This window comes from Cydia splendana, chromosome Z (assembly GCF_910591565.1).
Source record: "Cydia splendana chromosome Z, ilCydSple1.2, whole genome shotgun sequence".
Taxonomy (NCBI): Eukaryota; Metazoa; Arthropoda; class Insecta; order Lepidoptera; family Tortricidae; genus Cydia; species Cydia splendana.
In genome coordinates, this window is record NC_085987.1 from 46470363 (window position 1) to 46495312 (window position 24950).

General features: G+C 39.7%; 3 protein-coding genes across 3 annotated transcripts in view; 2 read left to right on the forward strand and 1 right to left on the reverse strand.

Annotated features, from left to right (window-relative positions):
* The window catches only part of LOC134804014 (adenylate cyclase type 6-like), a 391384-nt gene that overhangs the window by 327940 nt on the left and 38494 nt on the right, over positions 1-24950 (reverse strand). The gene's annotated exons all lie outside the window — the stretch shown is intronic.
* On the forward strand, positions 19176-19715 carry LOC134804015 (uncharacterized). Its single transcript, XM_063776870.1, has one exon. The coding sequence runs from the start codon at positions 19176-19178 to the stop codon at positions 19713-19715; it is 540 nt and encodes a 179-aa protein (XP_063632940.1).
* Positions 19848-23637, forward strand: LOC134804016 (uncharacterized). Its single transcript, XM_063776871.1, has 2 exons — positions 19848-20366; positions 20464-23637. The coding sequence occupies exons 1-2, from the start codon at positions 19848-19850 to the stop codon at positions 23635-23637; spliced, it is 3693 nt and encodes a 1230-aa protein (XP_063632941.1).

Here is a 24950-nt window from a genome sequence, read left to right on the forward strand (position 1 = left end):
ATCCCTGATGAATGGTGCAACAGTTCACTGGTGCCCGTTTTTAAGAATAAGGGTGATGTACAGGATTGCAACAACTATCGGGGAATAAAGCTCATGTCACATAGTATGAAGATATGGGAAAAAGTGCTAGCGAGACGAATGAGAGAAGAAAGTGAGGTAACACAGAACCAATTTGGGTTTATGCCGGGCCGGGGAACTACGGACGCCATATTTGCACTTCGCCAGCTGTGCGAAAAATACAGACTTGCGCAAAAGAACTTGCACATGGTGTTCGTGGACTTGGAAAAGGCATACGATAGAGTCCCCCGTAAGGTTCTGTGGTGGTCTATGAGAGAGAAAGGAATGCCAGAGAAGTATGTACGGCTTGTTCAGGCGATGTATGACAGAGCCAGTACTCACGTCAGGTCGGAAGCAGGAGTAACCGACAAGTTCAATGTGGCGGTAGGTTTACACCAGGGGTCGGCCTTAAGCCCGTATTTGTTCCTCCTGGTTATGGATGCTCTGACATCGAACATACAGGAGGAGGCACCTTGGTGTATGCTGTTTGCCGACGACATTGTTCTTGTCGGAGAAAATGCACTTGAGGTCCAGAGCAGGCTGGGAAAATGGCAAGAAAAGCTGGAAAGTGTGGGACTCAAAATAAGCAGAACCAAAACGGAGCACATGTTCTGCGATTTCGGTGGTCTATCCAGTTTTTCCCATATTGCCTTAGATGGTGTATCCCTACCAGTCTGCTCTGACTTCCGGTACCTTGGGTCATTGATCCAAAGTGACGGAAACATCGACCGAGACGTGAAAAATAGAATAAATGTGGGATGGATGAAATGGCGACAGGTCTCTGGAACAACTTGCGATCCACGAATGCCCCTTAAACTTAAGGGGAAAATATACAGAACGATCGTGAGACCTGTTGTAATGTATGGATCAGAATGCTGGGCGTCGAAAGTAGCGGATGAAAGAAGAGTGCACGCAGCGGAAATGAGAATGCTGAGATGGATGTGTGGAGTGACGAGAAAGGATCGTATTAAGAATGAGTATATAAGAGGAAGTTTGAAAGTAGCTCCAGTAACGGAGAAAATGAGGAGTACTAGGTTAGCGTGGTATGGGCATGTAATGAGGAGGGATGAATGCCATATAGGCAAAAGAATGTTAGGGATGAATGTTGATGGACGGAGAGCGTATGGTAGACCCAAAAAACGATGGATGGATTGTGTGAAAGAGGATATGAGAAAGAAAGGAGTGAGTGCTGAGGAGACGAAAGACAGAGGAGAATGGAAGAGAAAAACATGTTGTGCCGACCCCACATAACGTGGGATAAGGGCAGGGGAAAGAAGAAGTATGTGTTGGTGTAGAATAAATAAATAAATAAATAAATAATTATAGGACATTATTACACAAGTTGACTAAGTCCCACAGTAAGCTCAATAAGGCTTTTGTTGTGTATACTTAGACAACGATATATATAATATAGGAGGTATACACATACATATATAAATACTTAAATACATAGAAAACACCCATGACTCAGGAAAAAATATCTGTGTTCATCATCATCACACAAAATAAATGCCCTTACCGGGATTCGAACCCAGGACTACTGGCTTCTCAGGGAGGGTCACTACCCACAGTACCCACTAGGCTAGACCGGTCGTCAAAACCTATTACAAGCTCACGTGAATATTTTATAGCTATTGGAACTACTTTAGGCTCTAATCAATAGATTCTATTTCTAAATTCAATTCATTGCTGACTCAAAAGAGGCCCGATTTAGATGTTACCATAAAATGTGCCTAAATACTTTGCTTTAAAATTCGAAATTTAATTTAAATTGTAAAATTTAATTTAAGGAGTGGAATTCACTTCCTGCAAATCTATTCCCAGTCCACAATAACTTGGATCTCTTTATATCGAGAGTGAATAGACATCTCTTAGGCAAGCATGTTCCATCCTAGACTGCATCGGCACTTACCATCAGGTGAGATTGTGGTCAAATGTTTACCTTTTTCCAATAAAAAATAAACAACGGGTTGCACTCCGGGAGTGCCGACAAAAGTGAAAACTCAATGACTAGTCCAAAATGTCTGCAGCACTATGTATAATTGACCCATCCTCCTTTCTATTGAAAATCTTTAGTTACGAAATTGCTGGTCAGTGAGCTTGTTTAATTCGAAATTCAAATTTGTAGCGTTGATTGTTTAAAATTCGAATAGAAATTGTAAAGTTACCTTGCAGACCTCGCATCTAAATATATTTGGTCATGATATTTTGAGTTTTATTCACCAGTACTAGAGTTCACTTTTATTAGCGATTTCATCAAGATGTAGCTTCATTGAATTATATTTGAGTGATATAAAGTTAGAATATAACTGTGAGATCCTCGTATTTCGACCCGTACAAGATTAGAACATTAGAACCTTTCAGTTTTTCTTTATTAATTTAAATGCCATCTAAATGAGTGGCCATCTAAACCTTACGGTCACGTGATCGCCTTACGCTGTCTCGAGTTTATCATTTTTTCCCCACCTCAAAAAGTGCCCAGCGCCGCTAAAGAAGTTTTCAGTTCAAAAAATAAATAAATAAAATAATGATTATATTGTGGTAGGTAGAAGATATAGTCAGGTATACAGTATGTAAATTAACGAAAAACATTTACTCAAACCCGTTAATGTATGGGTCACACTGAGCAACTTTTACTATGGCACCAACCCCGAAATCGCGAAAAAAAAATTGTCTCTTCCATAGGAAATTTCGACCAGCAAAATGTATGAAACAACCAAATTTTTTTTCGCGATTTCGGGGTTGGTGCCATAGTAAAGGTTGCTCAGTGTGACCTACATATTATTAACGGGTTTGAGTAAATGTTTTTCATTAATTTACATACTGTATATATTATGCCGATTTAAGGATGACTCACGTTAGACCAGGTCGTGCCTGGCCGGGGCCGGGCCGGAGCTTCCGGAGCTTCGTTTTCTATGGAAAGCACCACGTGATCACCGATCAGCCGTCATAGAAAATGACATGTCGGACGCCTCGGCCCGGGCACGGCCCGGTCTAGCGTGACTCATCCTTTAAATTATACCAACTATTATGTTAGCACTTAAATGAGTTTGGGATATAGTTTAGGATTTTATATGACCCATTGGGGAAGCAAAGTAGGCACATGTTACGGAGTAAATAAAATAATTAAAGGAGATAGAGTTAGACCAAGTTAAGTCTGCAACGATTTTAATAGCACACACAGTGCAAGTGTTATTTTAAACGTCAAACTTCTGTGACATTATGACGTATAAATAATACCTACTTGCACAGCGTAGTATAATAGCTATAGTAAAATAATTATGCCAAGATTTTACTTGGGCAAAGTCAGGCACCAACGGTAATGTTAGGGCTCCCAACGGTAGATAATTTTGCGAACCCTGGGTGCGTAGCCAACATGCCAATCGTTAACGCCCCGTAGCGAACGAAACGCAACTGTGTCTGTCGCACTGATATAGAAGAGTGATACTGAGAGTTGGCTAGGCTACGCCACGGAGCGTTGGCATGTTGGCTAAGCACCCCGATTTTCAATGTATTTCAACATCGATAACGGGGCTCGGTAATTGGTATCAACACAACTTGGGTATATGTTGTATTGATCAAGCCCCGAATAGGGGGGCCGATTCTTGAATTTCGAGCGTTCGATTTCGTCACTCGTAAATCGGTGGAAAACAGGGAAATGCTAATTTTTGAAACACGAGCGATAGAAATTGGGAATCGAGTGGTATTGACCACTCGTTTTCAATTCTATTAGTAGAATTTAAATGCCGGGTACTGGAGATATTATTGAACGAAATATGCACACGAAATCGAGCGGTCGAAATTCAATAATCGGCCCCCAGATCGCGATTAAAAATAAATACATAGGTACTATGAATACTGAAGGCCTTTTATTATGTATTCCGATACATTTTATACTGCGGTGAACTGAGGTGTTAACCAGGCTTCGAGCCTTTACTGGGATATTTTCATTTTCATTTCATTCTTTAACTGCGGCCGGAATACGAATAAGTTTTGGCCAAAATTTCATTTTTGGTCCACGCTTTTGTAGCTGACTGTATTTTTCTTACCACAGGCAACTGACGAGTGTCAGTCAATAATATCATAGACCAGCGGTTCTCAATCTTTTTTTTTGACGGAACCCTTTTGGAAAGTGAAATACTTGATGGAACCCTACAATGGCGGTGGCGGCATAGTACAATTTTTCGAGGCGACTAAAGCATAGTGTTCTAAATTCTTGCGGAACCCCTGCAGGGGTGTCGCGGAACCCTAGGATTCCGCGGAACACACTTAGAGAATGGCTGTCATAGACAATACTAAAAACCCCAAACACAATCAGTTTGCGTTGTTTCATCACAGAGTCCACTTCCTGTCTCCATCATCAGATCAGCTCAATGGTACACCATTTTAGCCACCCGACTTAACGTATATTATGTATAAGTAAAAAATCTCAATCGGAAATCGGGAAGTGGGTCAAATTTAACTTGCAAGATTTGACCCGTACAAACATAAGTAGCTACTTACATACATACATAGGTACATTGCAAGTAAAATAAAAGCTTGTACAAAGGAGGAATTTCGACATGAAACAATAAAACACAATTTAGCTGGAAGTAGGTACTTTAAACCTGCACGTGAAATTTGTGATTTCGTACCAAATAACTACTAGAGCCAGCGTGCCAGCTCTACTGGAGCCAACGGGCATAGCTAGAGACGACGGCAGGAGACCGGACGGTATGTCTCTGGGGTTTGGGAAGGGTGCTAGTGTGGGACGCTACCTGCGTAGACACAGGAACCAAGCTGGTGCGGCGGCTAAAGCGGCCGAAAACCTCAAACTCGTGAAGGACAGGGGTCTCCGGGCCCCGAGTATTTTTTTTATGCCATTTGGGGTTGAGACCCTTGGCCCGTAGGGTCCTAATGCTCTAACACTTTTTAAAGAGATATCAAAATTTAATTTTATTTAGTATTACTTTACTTTAGTATTACTTTATAGATAAGTTAGTTTATTTTTCTTTTTATTGTATCTACCATCTACCTGAAATAAATATATGTATTAATAACTATTATTAAATGCGTTTCTCAGACAACATATGTTAATCCTTCTCATTTCAACGCGGCATTCTTACAAAGAGCATAGCTTGGTCCACCTTAGCCTTAATAATGTTGTACACAAGTACTGAAATCAGGGACTTTGCTGTCTGGTCATCTCATATCAAATTAAGTCGGCTGTACACACTCGTCGAGAGCCCCTCGCCGAGTCTCGGCACCGCTCCGATCCAATCGGAAAACCGCAAGATGAGACGAGGAAGAGCAAGACGAGAAGGGAACAATAATGTACACACTAGTTCTTGGCCTGTCTCGGGGTCTCTCGAGTGTGTAGCCCGCATTGCAAAGAGTGTTCGCTTGGTCCGCTTAGCCTTAATGCTTAATGTTGTACTGAAATAATTTGTCTCTAGGAATTGCTTTCTGGCCACCCTACTAGAACATCGACCAACACAAATATACTCTTTCCACCGCGGTTTACGTACAAAATGTCCGATTAACATCCTATAGGTAGATAAATTGATGGATTAACATTCTGTAAATAAATTGATGTTTCACTTTCATTCGTTTTATTTTGTTGTGGACCGGCTGTACAGATGTAGTGCATCATTTCCATCGTATTTTCACGGGAATTTACGAACGTGTCTTGCTATTTCAGCCAGGCTCGGTACAAAAAGTACAGACATAACTGAACTGGACGGCCCAGTCACGGCCCGGTCTATCGTGAGTCATCCTTTACTCGCCGTCGGTCTCAGTCTGACACTTGCTTTAAACGGTTTTATTTTTGTAACCGGTTTCGTTCATTCACTTGGGAACGAAAAGGATTTCTTTCTGCTTGCGGTTCGGTTAAATAACTGTTACTGTGTTTGAGATAACGGTTTATGCCAAATACGGTCTCTTTTCGTGAGGGACGAAATTAACCGGTTACATTGAAAATATCAAAGCAAGATAGAATGAGTAAGTATTGCTGTCTCTTTCAAGTATGACAACGTGTAACCAAGAGTCTCCGAGAGATGACAGTAACCGGTATTAGGTATATCGTTCCCCTCGATCAATAAAATCCCGTTCCGTCTTTTTACCGGTTAGGAGATAGAACGATTATTTTTAGTTCGCGTTCCATGAATTAACCGGGTTTTAATGAACGAATCAATGTAACACTTTTGGAACGATATTAACAGTTATTTCAATACCGGTCGCGAGCCCTGCTTTAGACAACGAGATCTGATGTCTGGTAATAAGTAATTCGTTAATTAGTGCTAACGATGATAGAGCGTTATCAGCGTCTGTCCGCCACTGTAATTAATTAAATAGGTACAGTGGAGGCCATATATAAAGTCCTATCAACTAGCGAAATGTATACCTGTCGCGTCGAATTAATTGATGGTACGACAGTTTTATTTTGTATGGAGTAGCTGTCATTTGGAATATTTGTAGACATTTTTTGAAATACTAGCATATTAATTTATACCATGGTAACTCCAGGTTTAACCGGTTAACCCCGGGTTACTGAAATGATGCACTTGGCGCTTAGAAATTGAATATTTTAGTCATGAAAATTCGTTAAAAACATATTAATCCAGTGTGAGCTTATTTTTTAGGGTTTCCGTACCCAAAGAGTAAAAACGGGAGCCTATTACTAAGACTCCACTATCCGTCTGTTTGTCTGTCTGTTTGTCCGTCTGTCTGTCACCAGGCTGTATCTCATGAACCGTGATAACTGGACAGTTGAAATTTTCTCAGATGATGTATTTCTTTTGCCACTATAACAACAAATACTAAAATGTACGGAACCCTCACTGGGCGAGTCCCACTGGCATTTGTCCGGTTTGTATAAATATAAGGTATGGAATCCTAAAAAATTCACAAAGTGATGATAATTGAGCGATTTTGTGCTCAGCGTAGTGTAAATCAATGAAAATATTTCGTGGCACAAAGCCTCGGTATTAATAAAAAATATTTCAGAATAATTATTTTTAACTGCAACTCCACAAAGTCTGTTTTTGGGCCATTTTATTAAAAAATATACGCTACACTTTTTACATTTGGTAATTTTTTTACTTTTGATCCTAATAGGAGAAAAAGTATGCCCTTAATTTTAAAACATCTAAGAGAAAACAATTAAAAAAAAAAACTAGGTACGAATTTGCGTTAGGCGTCTTAAAAGGATTTAGGTACCTATGTATCTCAATGGGCAAAGTTACACCCTAGGGCAAACTTACTCCCTATAGGGCAAAACGGACGCAAAAAGTGACTTTGCAGTGAATACAAATACTGGATTAGATCTCGCTAAAGTAGGTCTTCCATCTAAATTATACACTTCGTTGGTCTCGAAGCGCGCTTGACACTAATTTTATTTACGATGGGAAGTAATAGATACTTAAACTGAAATTTCACGCGAAATCTTCAGTTTTATTAATGCTGAATAAAAGGTGTAACAAAATAACTAGGTAAGTACTAAATTTAAAATTTAAAAAACCCAATAACTAAAATAACAGTATAATCTAAACATAAACCTAATTAAAAAATAAACTTAAATATAAATATAAACTTAATATGTATAAAATAAATTACCTACTGAAGACCGTCCCGGGCTGCCCCCGACGCAAAGGTGCCCATCACGCTCGCGAGCGTTAAGTTTAGTTTTTAATTAGTTTTATGCCTACCCAAAAATGCCTTACATCATTTTGGAAATACGATGACTCACGCTGATTGGTGCATGCATAATAAATGTATAATAGAGGACATAAGGTAAACGTACTAGTGCTCGACATGCTAATGCCCAATAGATGACACCTTGCTGTCACCTCTATTGACAATGACTTAAGTTTCAAGATGACATGTACTGGGACCGCGTCGAGCACCAGTACCTACGTTTACCTACCTTACACACACACATTCAAAAGAAGTAAACGTCGTGCGTGATCGTATCAAAACTAGTTCAAAACTGTAATAAGTTGTCATATCTGAATCGGACTCGACGTGTAATAGAATAGTTATTTACAGTACATACGGTCCTATTTGCCCGCACTAGTGCGTAAAATAGCACTTTTCGTGCGTATGTCAAAAGTTTAAAGGGCCATAATGTACTGTAAAACGTTGTACGATACACGTGCGAAAAGGTAATTCGCAACTCGTGTCGATTTAATATATAGTTTAGTAATACTATTATCTTTTCCGCACTTGTATCGTAATAGTATTACGATACAAGTGAGGAAAAGAGGAAATTCGAAACGAGTGGCGATAAATTCAATTAACCGAAGGGAGTGTTTTAAATCGACACGAGCTGTGAATTACCTTTTCGCACGGTTATCGTACAACGTTTTACAGTACATATGGCCCTTTAAACTTTTGACATACGCACGAAAAGTGCTATTTTACGCACTAGTGAAAATAGGATCATATGTACTGTAAATACTATTGCAAGTCACAATTAGTATTTTGAATAGGAAAATTGAATATTTTTTGGACGCATATTTATAATGATTTTTTTAAACACTAGAGCACTTTTCTTTAAACACTAGACCTCGCACGGGTTACACAAAACCTTAATAAATAACACACCTGAACCTTCCTCAAGAATATCCTATTGATAAGTGAAAACTTAATGAAAATTCGTTCAGTAGTGTTTGAGATTATCGCGAACACATACATACAGACAGACAGACGCGGCGGGGGACTTTGGGCCCGATTCGGATTTTGAAATAGACATCTATTAGACATATTTTAGACATCACCAAGATACGATAACGATATGTTTAAGATCTAACCTGTCAAATTTGACATTTGCGCGATTCTGGAGATACTGTTGAACGATTTCCACAGGATATGGCTTAGAGATCCAATTCACATCTAATAGATAATTCTTACTCTATCTAACGTAAAAGTGACATTGGTTGCCCGAATTGCGCTGCAAAAGACAACTAGTTGATATCTAAACTATAATGTATCTATAATGGATCTAGTACGTGTCGTCTCTTGTGAATATCTTGAATTTCGAATACGGCAGTTTGTTTTATATTATAAGGTGTAGTGATAATCATCGTAATAATATTAAGATTACATATCTTGTTAATAAAAGATAAGAAGATAAAGAGTGAATAACCGGCAAGAACAAGAACCGGTTAAAATGTGTGGAACTTTTCATAATGGCGGTGCTTTTCATCGCTCCGGTTATTGAAACATTCCAAAGTTTGAGATTACGCGCCAGTTTCGGTCCGTCTGTCTGTTTATAATTCAAATTCAAATTTAAACTTGATAATTATCTAGGGCCGTGTTATTTTTAATAAATTGACCCAGCGTTAGCGAAGGTCTCCGTTGCAGCTTGGGTAGAAATTCTTTCGTATGTCCGGATATTCTCTGCACGTTGCATTTTTAGGTACAGGTAATTTTAGAATTAGAATTTTTCTGTTTTATTTTTCAGATAAAAGTTCAAAATGGCGGTAACTGGCATAAAGGACTTAAGCGCCAGTAGGATTTATGCAAATTAATACCATTGTGAGCTAGCTATGATAATGTCTCAACGAAGTTTTTATTTTTACATATTTAGCTTATCGCGGGCTACGAGCCACTAGTTTTATTTTATATATATTAACGTTGCACAAAAACAAAAATGTTATTGTAAAAACACGAAGCTCATTCCGATTGTAAGTTAACACGTTTGTGCGTTCAGGCCATCGAGAAGTACCCGTACATTATCTTGTTTAATTCAAGTTTCTTACCTTGAAAGCCCGCCGGGTTATTATAAAATACTAGAAATAGCATGAGGGGCATGAGGGCGTCCGCCGCGCTAGCTCGCGCGGTTGCACGGAGCGGGTTAACGAAAAGTAGTATGAGCGTTGATACTAGCTAGCCATACACGTACAGATTTGCCCGCCGGATCTGCCTGAAAGATGTGTCTGACGGGCTCATCCCGACCGTTGGTTTTTAGCACGGACAGCGGACAGACATCCGGCGGACAGATCTGTGATCTGTTATCTATTAATAAATTTAAGAATTATGTAAAGCGTAAACTTATTTCTAAAGCTTATTATACCACACAAGACTACATGAATGATATTACAACGTGGGATTAATTGTTTTTCGAAATGATTATTTATTTATTAGTTATATTTGATTATTGATGAGGAAATGGATATTCCGATGTAATACTATCTAGGTACTTCTTTTGTTACTTATGCTTTTTTTTTGACATTTAGATTTTATTCTAGAAATTCTAGACTAGTATTTTTTTATACAATATTTTTAATGTTTGACGATCCTTTTGTGAAATTCTTAGTGTTAAATTTGATATGTATAATAATCCAATTTTATTATGGAATAATATTAACATCAATAAATTTGCGCTGATAATTAGATTAAGATTAATTACGATTCATAAGAGCTTGTTGCTAGGCCTACATGAATAAAGTATATTTTGATTTTGATTGATTTTTGATTTTGTGTCTATTTCTCGCCACACATTGACGGATGTGCCCGTCAGATACATCTTTCAGGCAGATCCGTACGTCTATCTACTGGCGCGGTCGCGTGCGCCGGATTTTTACAACAATGGCACCCGCGTGCATGCGCCCGCTCCGTGCACCCGCCCGACGCCCTACGCGAAGCGGACGCCCTGAAATTTTCGGATCTTTTTATAGAAAAACCGGTCAAGTGCGAGTCGGACTCGCGTTCCAAGGGTTCCGTACATAAGTCCGAGTCACGCTTGACTGCACATTTCTATTAGGTTTTCCTGTCATCTATAGGTAAAGTCTATTTTGTGTATTTTTTTCATAATTTTAGACCCAGTAGTTTCAGAGATTAAGGGGGGGGAGGGGGGGAGATGGTCGGACAGACAGACAGACGCACGAGTGATCCTATAAGGCATCGTTTTTCAAAGTGTGGGTCGCGACCCCCATGGGGGTCGCGGCACTTGTCCAAGGGGGTCGCGAAGCTCAGCTTTGAAAGAAACTTATGGAAAGCAATTTTAATTTTTTGACATTGGAAATGTCTTTTCGTTCGCTCCAGTATACGGTCCGATTTCACGAAAAAGTGCGATCCCCTTATATCTCGGAAAGTTGTGAAGATATGATATTAAAAAATAAGCTCAAAAGACGCATAATCACGAGAGCTGTAAGGTGCAAAAATAATTATTCGAGAAAGTCAAAAACAAAACAAGTTATGGTCGAAATAGTGAAAAAAAAATTCAATTTTTTCCGAATTTTTGATTTTGGTGCTCGATAATTTGGAAACGAAGAATGATATCAAAAATTTGAGAAAAACGGCTCTGGACAATTTAGTCAGCTACAATTTGAGCCTAAAACAAAGACGATCGGGTTAAGGGTTTGCCCTGTAGCCTAACCTTAAAATAGTCAAAAAGTCAGAACGACATTTTTCACAGGACATTTATGACTTCATGTTTCGCAGAGTTCGTTATTCGAGAGGGAGAGGGAGAGGGAGAGGGAGAGGGAGAGGGAGAGGGAGAGGGAGAGGGAGAGGGAGAGGGAGAGGGAGAGGGAGAGGGAGAGGGAGAGGGAGAGGGAGAGGGAGAGGGAGAGGGAGAGGGAGAGGGAGAGGGAGAGGGAGAGGGAGAGGGAGAGGGAGAGAGGGAGAGGGAGAGGGAGAGGGAGAGGGAGAGGGAGAGGGAGAGGGAGAGGGAGAGGGAGAGGGAGAGGGAGAGGGAGAGGGAGAGGGAGAGGGAGAGGGAGAGGGAGAGGGAGAGGGAGAGGGAGAGGGAGAGGGAGAGGGAGAGGGAGAGGGAGAGGGAGAGGGAGAGGGAGAGGGAGAGGGAGAGGGAGAGGGAGAGGGAGAGGGAGAGGGAGAGGGAGAGGGAGAGGGAGAGGGAGAGGGGAGAGGGAGAGGGAGAGGGAGAGGGAGAGGGAGAGGGAGAGGGAGAGGGAGAGGGAGAGGGAGAGGGAGAGGGAGAGGGAGAGGGAGAGGGAGAGGGAGAGGGAGAGGGAGAGGGAGAGGGAGAGGGAGAGGGAGAGGGAGGGAGAGGGAGAGGGAGAGGGAGAGGGAGAGGGAGAGGGAGAGGGAGAGGGAGAGGGAGAGGGAGAGGGAGAGGAGAGGAGAGGGAGAGGGAGAGGGAGAGGGAGAGGAGAGGGAGAGGGAGAGGGAGAGGGAGAGGGAGAGGGAGGGGAGAGGGAGAGGGAGAGGGAGAGGGAGAGGGAGAGGGAGAGGGAGAGGGAGAGGGAGAGGGAGAGGAGAGGGAGAGGGAGAGGGAGAGGGAGAGGGAGAGGGAGAGGGAGAGGGAGAGGGAGAGGGAGAGGGAGAGGGAGAGGGAGAGGGAGAGGGAGAGGGAGAGGGAGAGGAGAGGGAGAGGGAGAGGGAGAGGGAGAGGAGAGGGAGAGGGAGAGGGAGAGGGAGAGGGAGAGGGAGAAACACAAAATAAAAAAATAAAAACTTATACAGAGAAACATAAAAAAGAAAAAGTGCCACGAAATGGTCGCACCTCAGCATGTTGCTGGCGACTGCTAGCAGATAGCTGATGCTGAACCCTGGCAGTACCTAGTGGAGCTCGGGTTTAATACAACATAAACACACGCTGTTTTGGTCATCGGACTCGTCTCGATGAGCACTTAGGAGAGTAGTACCCAAGATAGAGCTGATGCTGAACCCTGGTTGTACCTGGCGGAACTCAGGTTTGGTGCAACACACGCTGTATTGGACACCCGATTCGTCATGATGAGCATTACCCAAGATAGCTGATGCTGAACCCTGGTAGTACCTATTGGAACTCAGGTTTGGTGCAACATAGACAAACGCTGTTATGGTCATCTCTCGTCGCGTCAAACTGCTGTCAAGAAAATTTCATATCTTGCAGCAAATGGGCCGCTGGCGCCGCTGCCGATCACCACTTCTCGAGTTGACTACGGATTTGCCGTGTAATAATTTTCTTGTACTTTGAACATTAATATATCCTGCTTATTAATCGAAAAATGAAATATGTACCTATACTTATGCGCCACGGCGACAATTATTCAAACTTGGATACGCGTGTGGAAATTTTGCAATTTGTTTGTTCACATGCGTTATGTCCAGGATACTTGTGTTAGTCTAAGAATAAAATAATTATCATTCAACGTTGTAGTTTTATTTTGTAACTTTTTCCTTATCCAGACTTTCTCGTCGCTCAGCGACAATATTTTTTCGAATTCCGTAGATTCATTTCCAATGTGCTCGATAGTCGTGTGAGGCACGAAATCTGTGAATTTTTTTTTACTTAAAAATAATCCAATCTTTAAATTTTTATGGTCGTTAACGTACATATCAATAAAACAAAACATTATTAGATAGGTAAACTGTATTTATTAAACAGTTAAATAAGTTAAGATCTGTTAGGCCAGTCAAATTAGATTTTTTCCAGGAATTTATTCCCAGCAAGCTGGAAATTGTCTTAATACCTTCATTTGGTTCTAAAGTAGTGTAGTTAATCCGAGTTTGCTCCATTCCAGGAGTTGTGGAGAAATTGCTGCTATTTTTCAGTTTTTTGCTTGTAGTTCAAAAACGGTACGTCCGATGGAAAATTTGCTCTAATCATGATAAAAATTGATATATGAGGATCCGAAAAGTACCTTAATATGAATTAGTACCTAGTCAAACATTATAAAAAATGGCCGCCACTTTGAATTTGCTTTTTTTTTTTTTTGGTAAAATCGTGTTAAAATCCGAATTATTTTTACCAGTGTCTGATCTACAAGAACCTTGCTAGTAGTGACATTAATTTTGACGGTGTGTTCGTTCTATTTCGAGTGGCTTTGTCAATCCAAGGTAAAATGTATCTCCCAAGGGTTCCAAAATTTACCCACACCTCCTGGGATGGATCAAACTCAGATTATTCGCATTTAGGACCAAATGAAGATATTAAAATGATTTCCATCTTGCTGGGAATCTCATGAATCGTGATAGCGAGACAGTTGCAATTTTCACAGATGATGTATTTCGGTTGCTGCTATAACAACAAATACAAAAAACAGAATATACTTAATAAATATTTAAGTCTATAATACTTCCATACAACAAACGTGATTTTTTTGCCAGTCCGACTCGCACTTGGCCGGTTTTTTTTTGTTTTGATATCGACCATTGATGGACTGTGCGGAAAGAGAAGAGCCGTAGAATGTATGGGATGCCATACATTTCACGACTGTTCTCTTTCCGCACAGACTCTATATAGATAGAAAAACGTAGAAACGGGGTTTGGGGGGTCGCGAGAAAAATTTATAGTCTAAACTGTTGGTTTTTGGGCCATTTCGACGCATAAAATTAACTTTGTTGTTTGCCGTGAATAAATTGATATAATCGCAGGTGACTGTACCATTAGTTAGAGCTTCTCAAATTGTTTTAATGGCTTCCATTTTTTAAAACGAAATTACTTTTGCCATTATCCTGTATATTAACGTAGACGTTAACAAAATTTCAGCGTAAATGTAAATACCGATATAAGAAAATAATGTCGCATTGAAAAAAAATTGGGGACAATCTTACACAGATGAACCTAGCCCCAAACTAAGCAAAGCTTAAGGGGCCCACTGATTAACAGTCCGCCGGACGGTATCGGCCTGTCAGTTAGAACAAAATTTTGACAGTTCCGAACAACTGACAGGCCGATACCGTCCGGCGGACTGTTAATCAGTGGGCCCCTTTATATCTACTCTGGGTAAGTACTATGCGACGATATATGTACATGACTCACTATTAGGAATCATCGGTATCATCATTACACCTTATAAAACAAAGTCCCCCCCCGCGTCTGTCTGTATGTATGTTCGCGATAAACTCAAAAACTACTGAACGGATTTTCATGCGGTTTTCACCTATCAATAGAGTGATTGTTGAGGAAGCCTTAGGTGTATATTTTGTTAAGGTTATGTGTAACCCGTGCTTAGATTACATAAATAACATCCATAGCTCAGGAATAAGTATTCGAAATGAGCATGCAAATAACTGCCCTTACTGGGATTCGAACCCGGGACTTCCTCAGTGTTTACTAAACGCAAGTAGCAAAGGTGCGTAATGTAAATACCTATGTGTAAACCAAAATTTTAAATGCAGTTTAGGGTAAGTACAACTTTAATTAGAAATACCCAAAATATACTTAATTAAATCATACTCTTACGGTCAAGGTTTAAAACATCGAACAGTGTTGTGAATAACGCTTATTTTTAGGCTTAAAGACTCGAGCCCTCAAGACTCGTAAGTCTTGAAGACTCGACTATATTTGAGAATTTTATTTATTTATTTTACGCGTACGGATGTAAGAAATCGTATTTGCCGCCTTTGAGGGGTTAAGCCTCGAGAGCCTTGAGGGTTCGAGTCTTTAAGCCTCGAAATGGGCGTTATTCACAACACTAATCGATACAATTAAACACCTACACATTTAACTCTCAATGTATGTCCGTATCATGGTATAATAATATATACTCCGCCTGGTACTCCATTCCCGTCTTTTCTAGGTCACCTAACTGACACGGGCCTACGTCATCATGCGACAGCGCTATATGATAATATGCGATAGCGCTATATATAGCGGCCATGTTGTTGTGACGTAGGCCCGTGTCACTCTGGGAATGGAAGACCATGTTTTATTAGACTATGGTCCGTATGGTCGTTACGTATTAGAAGGTCGTGTGCATATTCTAATCTGAGGGCCTATTCTAATCTGGGGGCGCGAACCATGCTCGACTTGTTGCCTCCCTGTCACACTTACGTATGAATTTACAAGTGCGACGGAGAGGCAACATGTCGAATGTCGTTCTCGGTAGGCCCTCGTCACTTTGATATTCGAGATAAATATCTACATATTATACCTGGACAAAAAACGTGAAATGAAATTAGATTTTTACGTACCTATTGGTCCTAAACTTGAATTTAGTCTGAACAATACTTAACTTAATAGATTTAAATGATTCACGATTAGTTTTACTTGACTTATATAAAAATCGGGATATGGACTGATGAACCAGATGCATGTAAGCGTCGAAATATCGGGAGCTCGAAAACAGTAAATAAAAAAGGTAATCACGGTCCATATAAATTTCACCATATTTTCGTTCATATTTTACTAAAACGAACGATATATTTTGGTTTTAGGTAACTTGTAATTTAAGTATTGAACAAAGACTATGTATTTTGTTGGAGCGATCCCGACGTATTATTACAATGTCGTTCATTGTCCTGAATATTGCCAAGTGTTTTATCTAAGTATATTACCTACACTTTTGTTTAAATGTCGCCTCATTGTTATAATATTTTGTTAAAATTTTAGTTTTTAGGGTTCCGTACCCAAAGGGTAAAAACGGGACCCTATTAGGTACTAAGACTCCACTATCCGTCTGTCTGTCTGTCACAGGGCTGTCTTGAACCGTGATAGCTAATAGACTATTGAAATTTTCTCAGATGATGTAAATCTGTTGCCGCTGTAACAAATCCTACGGACGGTTAAGTCTCATTTTGAATGGGATTTTGAGTTTCCAAAACGCCCCGCTTGGCGCGCTGTTCAGAATCCCATACAAAATTCGACTTAACCGTCCGTCCATCACGCTATCGAATGAAATTTACACTAGGAGGAGGATTTACACGAGAACATATTATAATTTCATTTTAAGAACCTAGTTTGGTTTAATATCTTTTTGAAATAATTATAAATGAGTAATTATTTAACATCGTTAAAATAAAATGATCTATTTTATTTATTTTACTTGGGTCCTAGGTTCGGGTTTTACAATAAAAGTACAATAAAAACACACAAAACATTACAAAAAATATATAAACACTTTATAATAAACCTAACCCATGGTGCCGCCGGCAGCGGGGCAGGGCCCAAGCTGCCGGTGGTCAGGGCCGCAGAGTGAGGAACCGACGTACAATAGGTACGCGCCGTGTCCAAATTACCGCCTTTGCGTCTGACCCTTGATCCAACCACCCAGAGTCTCTCTAGGTGTTGGTCGAGACTCTTCGGTTCACTGACTCGACTATCGGAACAATGATCGTCGAGTCAACATCCCACATGGCGGTTATCTCGTGAGCTAAGTCTAGGTACCTACTTGCTGGACTTGTCCTTCTCGGCCTTCATGAGATTCTCACAATTATCTATTTTTATTATTTCATTACAACATAATGGTTAAAAAAATCACTACATAAATACCTATATGTAGATACTTATTTAGCATATCTGGTTGAATTATTGTGATTATTTTTTTTAATCTACTCTATCTTTGCTTCAATTACAAATATGTATTATATTGTAGGTATCTTTACCTATCCCTCGTATTAAAATGCTTTAAAATTGTATTTTAAGACAATATTAAAATACAACATCTTAAACATTATGGAATTTCTAAAACAACTGATAATTTTAATGAACGTTTTTTTTTTAATTTATGAAATATTAAGATGTTTTAAATTTAAAACTAACTTAATACTTGTTAAATACCGATCTTAAAATTCCCAAGCAATAAAAATATCAAGTCTCAATTTAAATAAGTAGTTACAACAATCGCATTGCACATATACGTAGGAAAAATAATAATATCACCCTTTTAAAAAAAATCGATTAACAAATAAATATTTAAATTTAGAAACTATTTGAAAACATGTGTCAGTATTTTAAAAAAAGACCGACAAAGAAATAAAAATTAAATAACCAAAAAAAATATTTCTTTAAACACAGTCCGCGACTCACCTACGATCCCGGCGTTACCGGCGCACGGGCGGCGCGTTTGGCGCGCGCGGCGCGAGTGCCCGCCGCCGGCGGTACACGCCATCCTGTTGCTGCACGCATGCGCCGTGCGCGCCGGAGTCGGAACGGCGTTTTGGGAAAAGTGAGCGTGAGACGGACTCGCTATGAGGGTTCCGTAAAATGTGCCTACTTTGGGTAATTGTGCTCCAACAGTTTTTATATTTCATAATAAATTAAAAGTAAAGAAAAAACTTATTTAAAAACAAGCTTTTATTTACCTAAATGCGCTAAAAAGAATATAATAATAAAATACTTTATTGCACACTACAAAACAAAAGATACAGAAAATACATTGGAGTTTAACGGTGTAGGTAACAACAGGCGGACTTATCGCTAAACAGCGATCTCTTCCAGACAACCAAGAATAATATAAATATTTCCTATAAGATTTTACTATCAAGTTTTAACGTCATTACACAATTTATATGATATAAAAGCTTGTCGCGAGATTTAAGTACTCGTATTTACTTCGTATGAAAATTTAAATAATTGTAATCCATCAGGTCAAGTTATTTATTTTACTTGTTTATCTACAAAGGTTAATCTCGTAACAAGCTTTAATATCATATAAATTGTGTAATGAGTGCTATTATAAATTTCGTATCATTATTTAATTTTTGGGATGAATGAACTTCGGACGGCATATTAGAATAACTGCACTTCACGCTTAAACAGCTGAACCGATTTAGATGTAATTTGGTTGGTGGTTTCAAGCCCGAAGAACATACGTACAGTATCTATTGTCTTCATCATCCCGAGTGTTGAGATTTAAAATTGCCGCATAAATGTACATACTCTAAATTAATTACTGAATTGATCGCTAGATGTCTCTTTTTAAAATGCAAACTAGCTAACGGTATGTTTTCTAAAAACAATGGAGTCAAAAAGTTTCCATGGTCAAGTCAGTAACCAAAAGTGACAGTGATACAGTGAAGTATAGTAGTAAAAGTAACAGTGCTTAGTGATAGGAAAGTGAACTTTAAAGTGCAGTGTTTAAGTGCGGAATTACAACAGCCAGGTGCGAACATTTGGTCCTTCGAACCGGATCAGGCTGTGACGCGAGTGATAGTGCAGTGCAAAGTGGACTCTATCGGATTGCACTAAGGACTATAATTGAGTAAGATCGTTCCGTTTATTTGGACTTGTAGAATTTCGCGAAGTGTACTTTGAACTTGTAAAATTTTCCGCGATATTTGGGACTTAGAATATTTCGTAGTGTTCTGAACATAGTCTAATTTTCGAGTATCCGAGACTTAGAAAATTTTCATAGAATTTAGAACATAGAAAAATTCTGTGATTAAAAGACTTTGAATATTTTTCACTAACTTGTGTCTTAGAAGTTTGGAACTTAGAAAATTCTTGGAATTTGGACTCAGTCAAAATGGAAGCCTTATTCGTAGTACAAGCGGATAACTTACATCTTCTTCAGAAAACGGCTACAAACTTCAAGAAGTGTCCCAAGGCGAGACTTACCAAGTCATACTTGCAAGTCAGAGTGGAGAATTTAGACAAACTTTGGGAAGTTTTTCAAAACACTCACCGAGAGATAGTGAAGATAGCGACAACAGAACAACGAAATAGTCACGAATATTTTACGCAAGAGATATACGACAATGGAGAAGAGTTGTATATAGACACCAAAGCGGAGATACTTGCGAAATTAGAAGGAGAGCAAACGAGTCATACATCAGGAACGGAGAAGCAATCCATCAGACCACAGAGCCAGGAAGTTAAGCTACCTAAGATTAATATACCACAGTTCAATGGAAATTACAATGATTGGGGGACTTTCAAGGATCTCTACACATCTCTCATTCATAATCAGAGTTCATTGAGCCCAGTGCAGAAATTGCACTATTTGAAGAGTAGTCTTAGTGGCGAAGCTCCTGCTACAACTGCTAAAGCACATTCAAATTACTGAGAAAAATTATGAAGTAGCATGGAATACCTTACACAACAGATACAATAACTGCTAAAGCACATTCAAATTACTGAGAAAAATTATGAAGTAGCATGGAATACCTTACACAACAGATACAATAACAAGAGGATTATGGTTAACTCAATCTTGAATAGATTTTTGGGTCAAAAGAAACTGAGCGTTGAATCTGCCAAAGGTGTCAAAGAATTGCTGGATATTTCTACAGAATGTCTGAACAGCTTGAAGAACAATGACATTAGTATCGATAACTGGGATCCAATCATAATACATCTATTGGTGCACAAGTTAGATACGGAGTCACACAAGCACTGGGAAGAGGATCTGAAGTCATTATCTGTGGAAGACTTGCCGACATTGGAACAATTCAGCAAATTTTTGGAGGGAAGATTTAGAGTTTTGGAGATGGTTCAAACTGCGCACCCAAAAGAGAAGCCTCAAGTTAGAGCCAAGACGTTCCATGCAACTGCTACGCCTAGCAGTACCACAGACTCCAACCATCAATGCGGTTTCTGTAATGAAGATCATTTCATCTACAACTGCAAGGAGTTTGCTAAATTGGATCCCGAGCAACGATCCAAGGAGGTTCAAACAAGGAGTCTTTGTTTCAACTGTCTACGGCCTGGACATAGCGTGAGATTTTGCAAGCGTAATACTTTATGCCTGCGTTGTAAGAGAAAGCATCACACACTATTGCACGTTACGAAACCTAACACTGTATCACTCGTAGAAAAACCACCAAGTTACTGACATAATGCCTGTTACGAAGATCGATAAAGAACAATGGTCTCAACTACATGGCTTGGAGTTAGCTGATCCTACATACTACAATCCTGGAGAGATAGATTTGTTACTTGGTGTGCATGTCTATACAGACATTTTAATGAGTGGAGTCATCAAGGGCAAACCAGGATCACCGATAGCGCAACAGACGTTATTCGGATGGATAATTTCGGGCGGAGCACCCGCTGAAGAGCACGGGAAGAATGGAAGAATTGTTAGCATGCATTTGAGTGTGAGCCTAGACAACATGCTGCAAAGATTTTGGGAATCGGAGACGCTAGATAATGAGAGCAAAGACACTCTGACACCTCTAGAGAAAAGAGCTGAAGAGATTTATGAGAAAACACTAGCGAGAGATGAGGATGGAAGATTCATTGTTGGACTACCATTCGTACGAGATACACCGATTGTTCCCGAAAATTCCCGTTCAATTGGTGTCAAAAGACTTGAATGTCTAGAGAGGAAGTTAGCACACAACAGCAAATTGAAAACTGAGTACGATAACGTGATTAAAGAGTACCTTACCTTGAAACACATGGAACCGGTAGGCAAGCCTGAGAAAGATGAGAAAACAGTCTACCTTCCACATCATGCTGTGGTTCGCGAGGATCGGGAGACCACGAAAGTGAGAGTAGTTTTTGACGCATCCTGTAAAGGATCTAATGGAGTATCTCTCAATGATGAACTACTAGTTGGACCGACTCTGCTAGAAGAGCTAAGAGATGTCATCATGAGATGGAGACAAAACAAGATATGTTTTGTGGCAGACATCGTAAAGATGTATCGACAGATCAAGGTTCGAGAAGCAGACACTGACTATCAGAGAATTTTGTACAGATTTGATCCAAAAGAAGAGATTCAAGATTTCAGAATGCTAACCGTAACATTTGGCACAGCATCAGCACCATATTTGGCAATAAGGACACTAAAACAGCTGGCCAAAGAAGAGAAAGACGCATTCCCTAGAGCATCTGAAATTATAGACAGAGACTTTTACATGGACGATGTACTTACAGGATTCGATGATGTGAAGTCAGCATTAGAAGCACACGAAGAGCTGAACAAAGTAATGAGCAAATGTGGATTTGAGTTACAAAAGTGGGCTTCTAACAGCAGAGAATTTATGTCGGCCATACAACCTGAAAAGAGAGAGAGTTCAAACACTGTAGACATGAGTAGAAAGAGCCAAATAAAGACACTCGGAATAATTTGGAATATCGATGAAGACAAACTCAAAGCTACACAAAAGGAAACCAATACTGAAAAACCTGTTACAAAGAGAAATGTACTCGGACAGATCGCTTCACTTTTCGATCCGTTGGGTTGGTTAGCACCAGCAATCATGAAGGCAAAGATGTTCATGCAGAAGCTATGGTTGGAAAAGCTAGATTGGGATGAGGAACTACCCACAGATCTAAAAGAAGAATGGATCCAGTACCAAGAAGACTTACCCGCGTTATCAGCGATACAGATTGATCGTTGGACTGGTTCTAGTAAAAATTCAGCGATCGAGTTACATGGATTTTCTGACGCATGCCAGACAGGATATGCAGCAGTCGTGTACCTTCGAGTTGTACCCAAAGATGGGTCACTATGTCAAGTGTCTTTAATTACTGCAAAAACCAAAGTTGCACCAGTTGTTAAACCATTGTCTTTGCCACGACTTGAACTATGCGGAGCATCGCTACTTAGCAAACTCATGAAACACGTGATGAGAGTTCTAAATATCGAGTTGCAACAAACCTATGCGTGGGTAGACTCCAAAGTGGTTTTAGCCTGGATAAAAGGAGATCCTAACAGATGGACACCCTATGTCAAGAATAGAGTGATTGACATAAGGGGCAATTTAGACACACACTGGTTATATGTCAATACCAAGGATAACCCAGCAGATCCAGCTTCCAGAGGTCTGTCACCCAGCAAGTTGAAACAAAATCAGTTATGGTTCAATGGTCCGGAATTCTTACATGAACCTGAATTCACCATACCCGTCGACTCCATACCTGAAACAGAATTAGAGAAACGCTTGTTAGTAAAATGTAAGACAACAACCATAGAAACAGACTCTGAAAAGCTTACCTTACTGAAGAAATACTCGTCACTGCAAAAACTTCTGGACGTGATTTCGTATTGTAGAAGATGGCTGAAGATCCTGAAAAGAGAAAAGAATATTAGTAAACATATAACCTGTGAAGAAAAAGATGAAGCACTTACCTTGTGTTTAAAGATGTCCCAAGAGATAGAATTTCCTGAAGAGATTGATCACCTGAAAAGTGGAAAAACTATTAAGAAAAGCAGTCGTCTACTGCGATTCACACCTTATCTGGATGATAAAGGTCTTTTGAGATTAGGAGGAAGACTGAAACACGCAGAGTTGAGTATGGATCAAAAGCATCCTATTATTATAACTAAAAACAACGTATTGTTACCTGTTTTGTTGGATGATTCTCACAAAAACACTCTCCATGGAGGGCCGCATCTCATGACACCATATTTGAGAAGCAAATACTGGATTATTAAAGGAGGTTCTTCAATAAGGCAGTTTTACAAGAAGTGTATAACGTGTGCAAGATACAATGCGAAAACAAATACTCAGTTGATGGGAAACTTACCGGAAGTTCGAGTGAAACCTTCCCGCCCTTTCCTTATCAGCGGTGTTGACTTTGCCGGTCCCATCACATGCAGAATGAGTAAAGGTCGAGGAGCTAAGACATACAAGGCATATATTGCTTTATTTGTGTGTATGTCTACCAAAGCCATACATTTGGAACTAGTCAGCGATATGACCACAGAAGCGTTTATCGCTGCCTTCAAAAGATTTGTGTCTAGGCGTGGTCATTGCAAGGAACTCTGGAGTGATCATGGTACAACATTCGTTGCAGCTGAAAAAGAACTATTGAAGATGTGGCAACAAGGTCGCAACGAAATCCCAGAAGACTTACTCAAAAGTTTAGACGACAGAGGAACTCGTTGGAGATATATTCCCCCTGGAGCACCAAACTTTGGAGGACTATGGGAGGCCGGTGTAAAATCGACGAAGTATCATCTCAAAAGAATTGACAACATTTCAAAAATTTCAATATCCCTAAATCGAAAACCATTTCGAGAGGGGCTCCTGTAGATTACAAAAAAATATATTTTATATATTTTTTACGATTTTTTGTATTCAAAATCTCTAAAAATAGTTAAAACGGAAATTGACGTCACCCAGCTGCTTCAGTTCTGCCACTACAAGCAAAGAAATGACTTCCGATTGGGTTGACATTGTCATTGTCATTGTCACTTCACTACCAGTGACACTTGACGTTTGAAGTTATGTGACTCGCACTGTTGTCTATGCTCAAACGTAAATTAATTCAACGTTTTTTCCAGTGTATGAAACAGATCCGTGACGTCACGATTCTCACAAATGACGTTTGTTACATACGCCCTTTTGTTTCAAGTAACAATATAAATAGATTTTATGACCAAAATATAGGACTTACGCAATATAAAAAAAATACGGGTACCTTAAATTAGTGCGTTTTTTCGATGTAGACAATAAAAAGTAGCACTTAAAAATATGAAATGTTGTCAATAATGCAAGACGCAACCCTGACGTTCGAAGAATTTTATACGGTCCTTTCGCAAGTTGAAGCGTGCCTTAACTCACGTCCATTGGCTCCATTAGGCGATGATTTAGATTATTTGACACCTGGACATTTTCTGGTCGGCGAACCCTTGATTTGCTTACCAGATCGCAGTAATGAGCAGAGTAACATATCCAGCTTATCGAGATGGCAGTTGACCCAACGCATGCTACGAGATTTTTGGGTTAAATGGCAAAGCGAATACCTTTCTCGTTTGCAATTGCGTCCAAAATGGAATACACCTAAGAAGGATTTAGAAATTGGAGAACTGGTATTGATCAAAGATGGAAGATTTCCACCAGCGAACTGGAGAGTAGGTAGAGTACTTAAGAAGTACCCTGGCACTGATGGATTGACTCGTATGTATGATATTCGCACAGCTTTCGGGATCACACAACGGCCGATTACCAAGCTGTGTCGACTTCCTAACTAGTAATCAAGGAATACTTCCTTGGCGGCGGAGGATGTTGAGATTTAAAATTGCCGCATAAATGTACATACTCTAAATTAATTACTGAATTGATCGCTAGATGTCTCTTTTTAAAATGCAAACTAGCTAACGGTATGTTTTCTAAAAACAATGGAGTCAAAAAGTTTCCATGGTCAAGTCAGTAACCAAAAGAGACAGTGATACAGTGAAGTATAGTAGTAAAAGTAACAGTGCTTAGTGATAGGAAAGTGAACTTTAAAGTGCAGTGTTTAAGTGCGGAATTACAACAGCCAGGTGCGAACACCGAGCACACGAAAATCGCGGGCATAAACTAGTATTATAATAAACACTATTTGTAAATTTTCACCTTTTCTG

Bases quoted from the DNA above. Each gene is read 5' to 3' on its own strand.
- LOC134804016 (XM_063776871.1), top strand. From the start codon at position 19,848: ATGGTTAACTCAATCTTGAATAGATTTTTGGGTCAAAAGAAACTGAGC. The intron at 20,367-20,463 runs GTGAGATTTTGC...TATCACTCGTAG, and splicing joins GTCTACGGCCTGGACATAGC to AAAAACCACCAAGTTACTGA.
- LOC134804015 (XM_063776870.1), top strand. From the start codon at position 19,176: ATGGAAGCCTTATTCGTAGTACAAGCGGATAACTTACATCTTCTTCAG.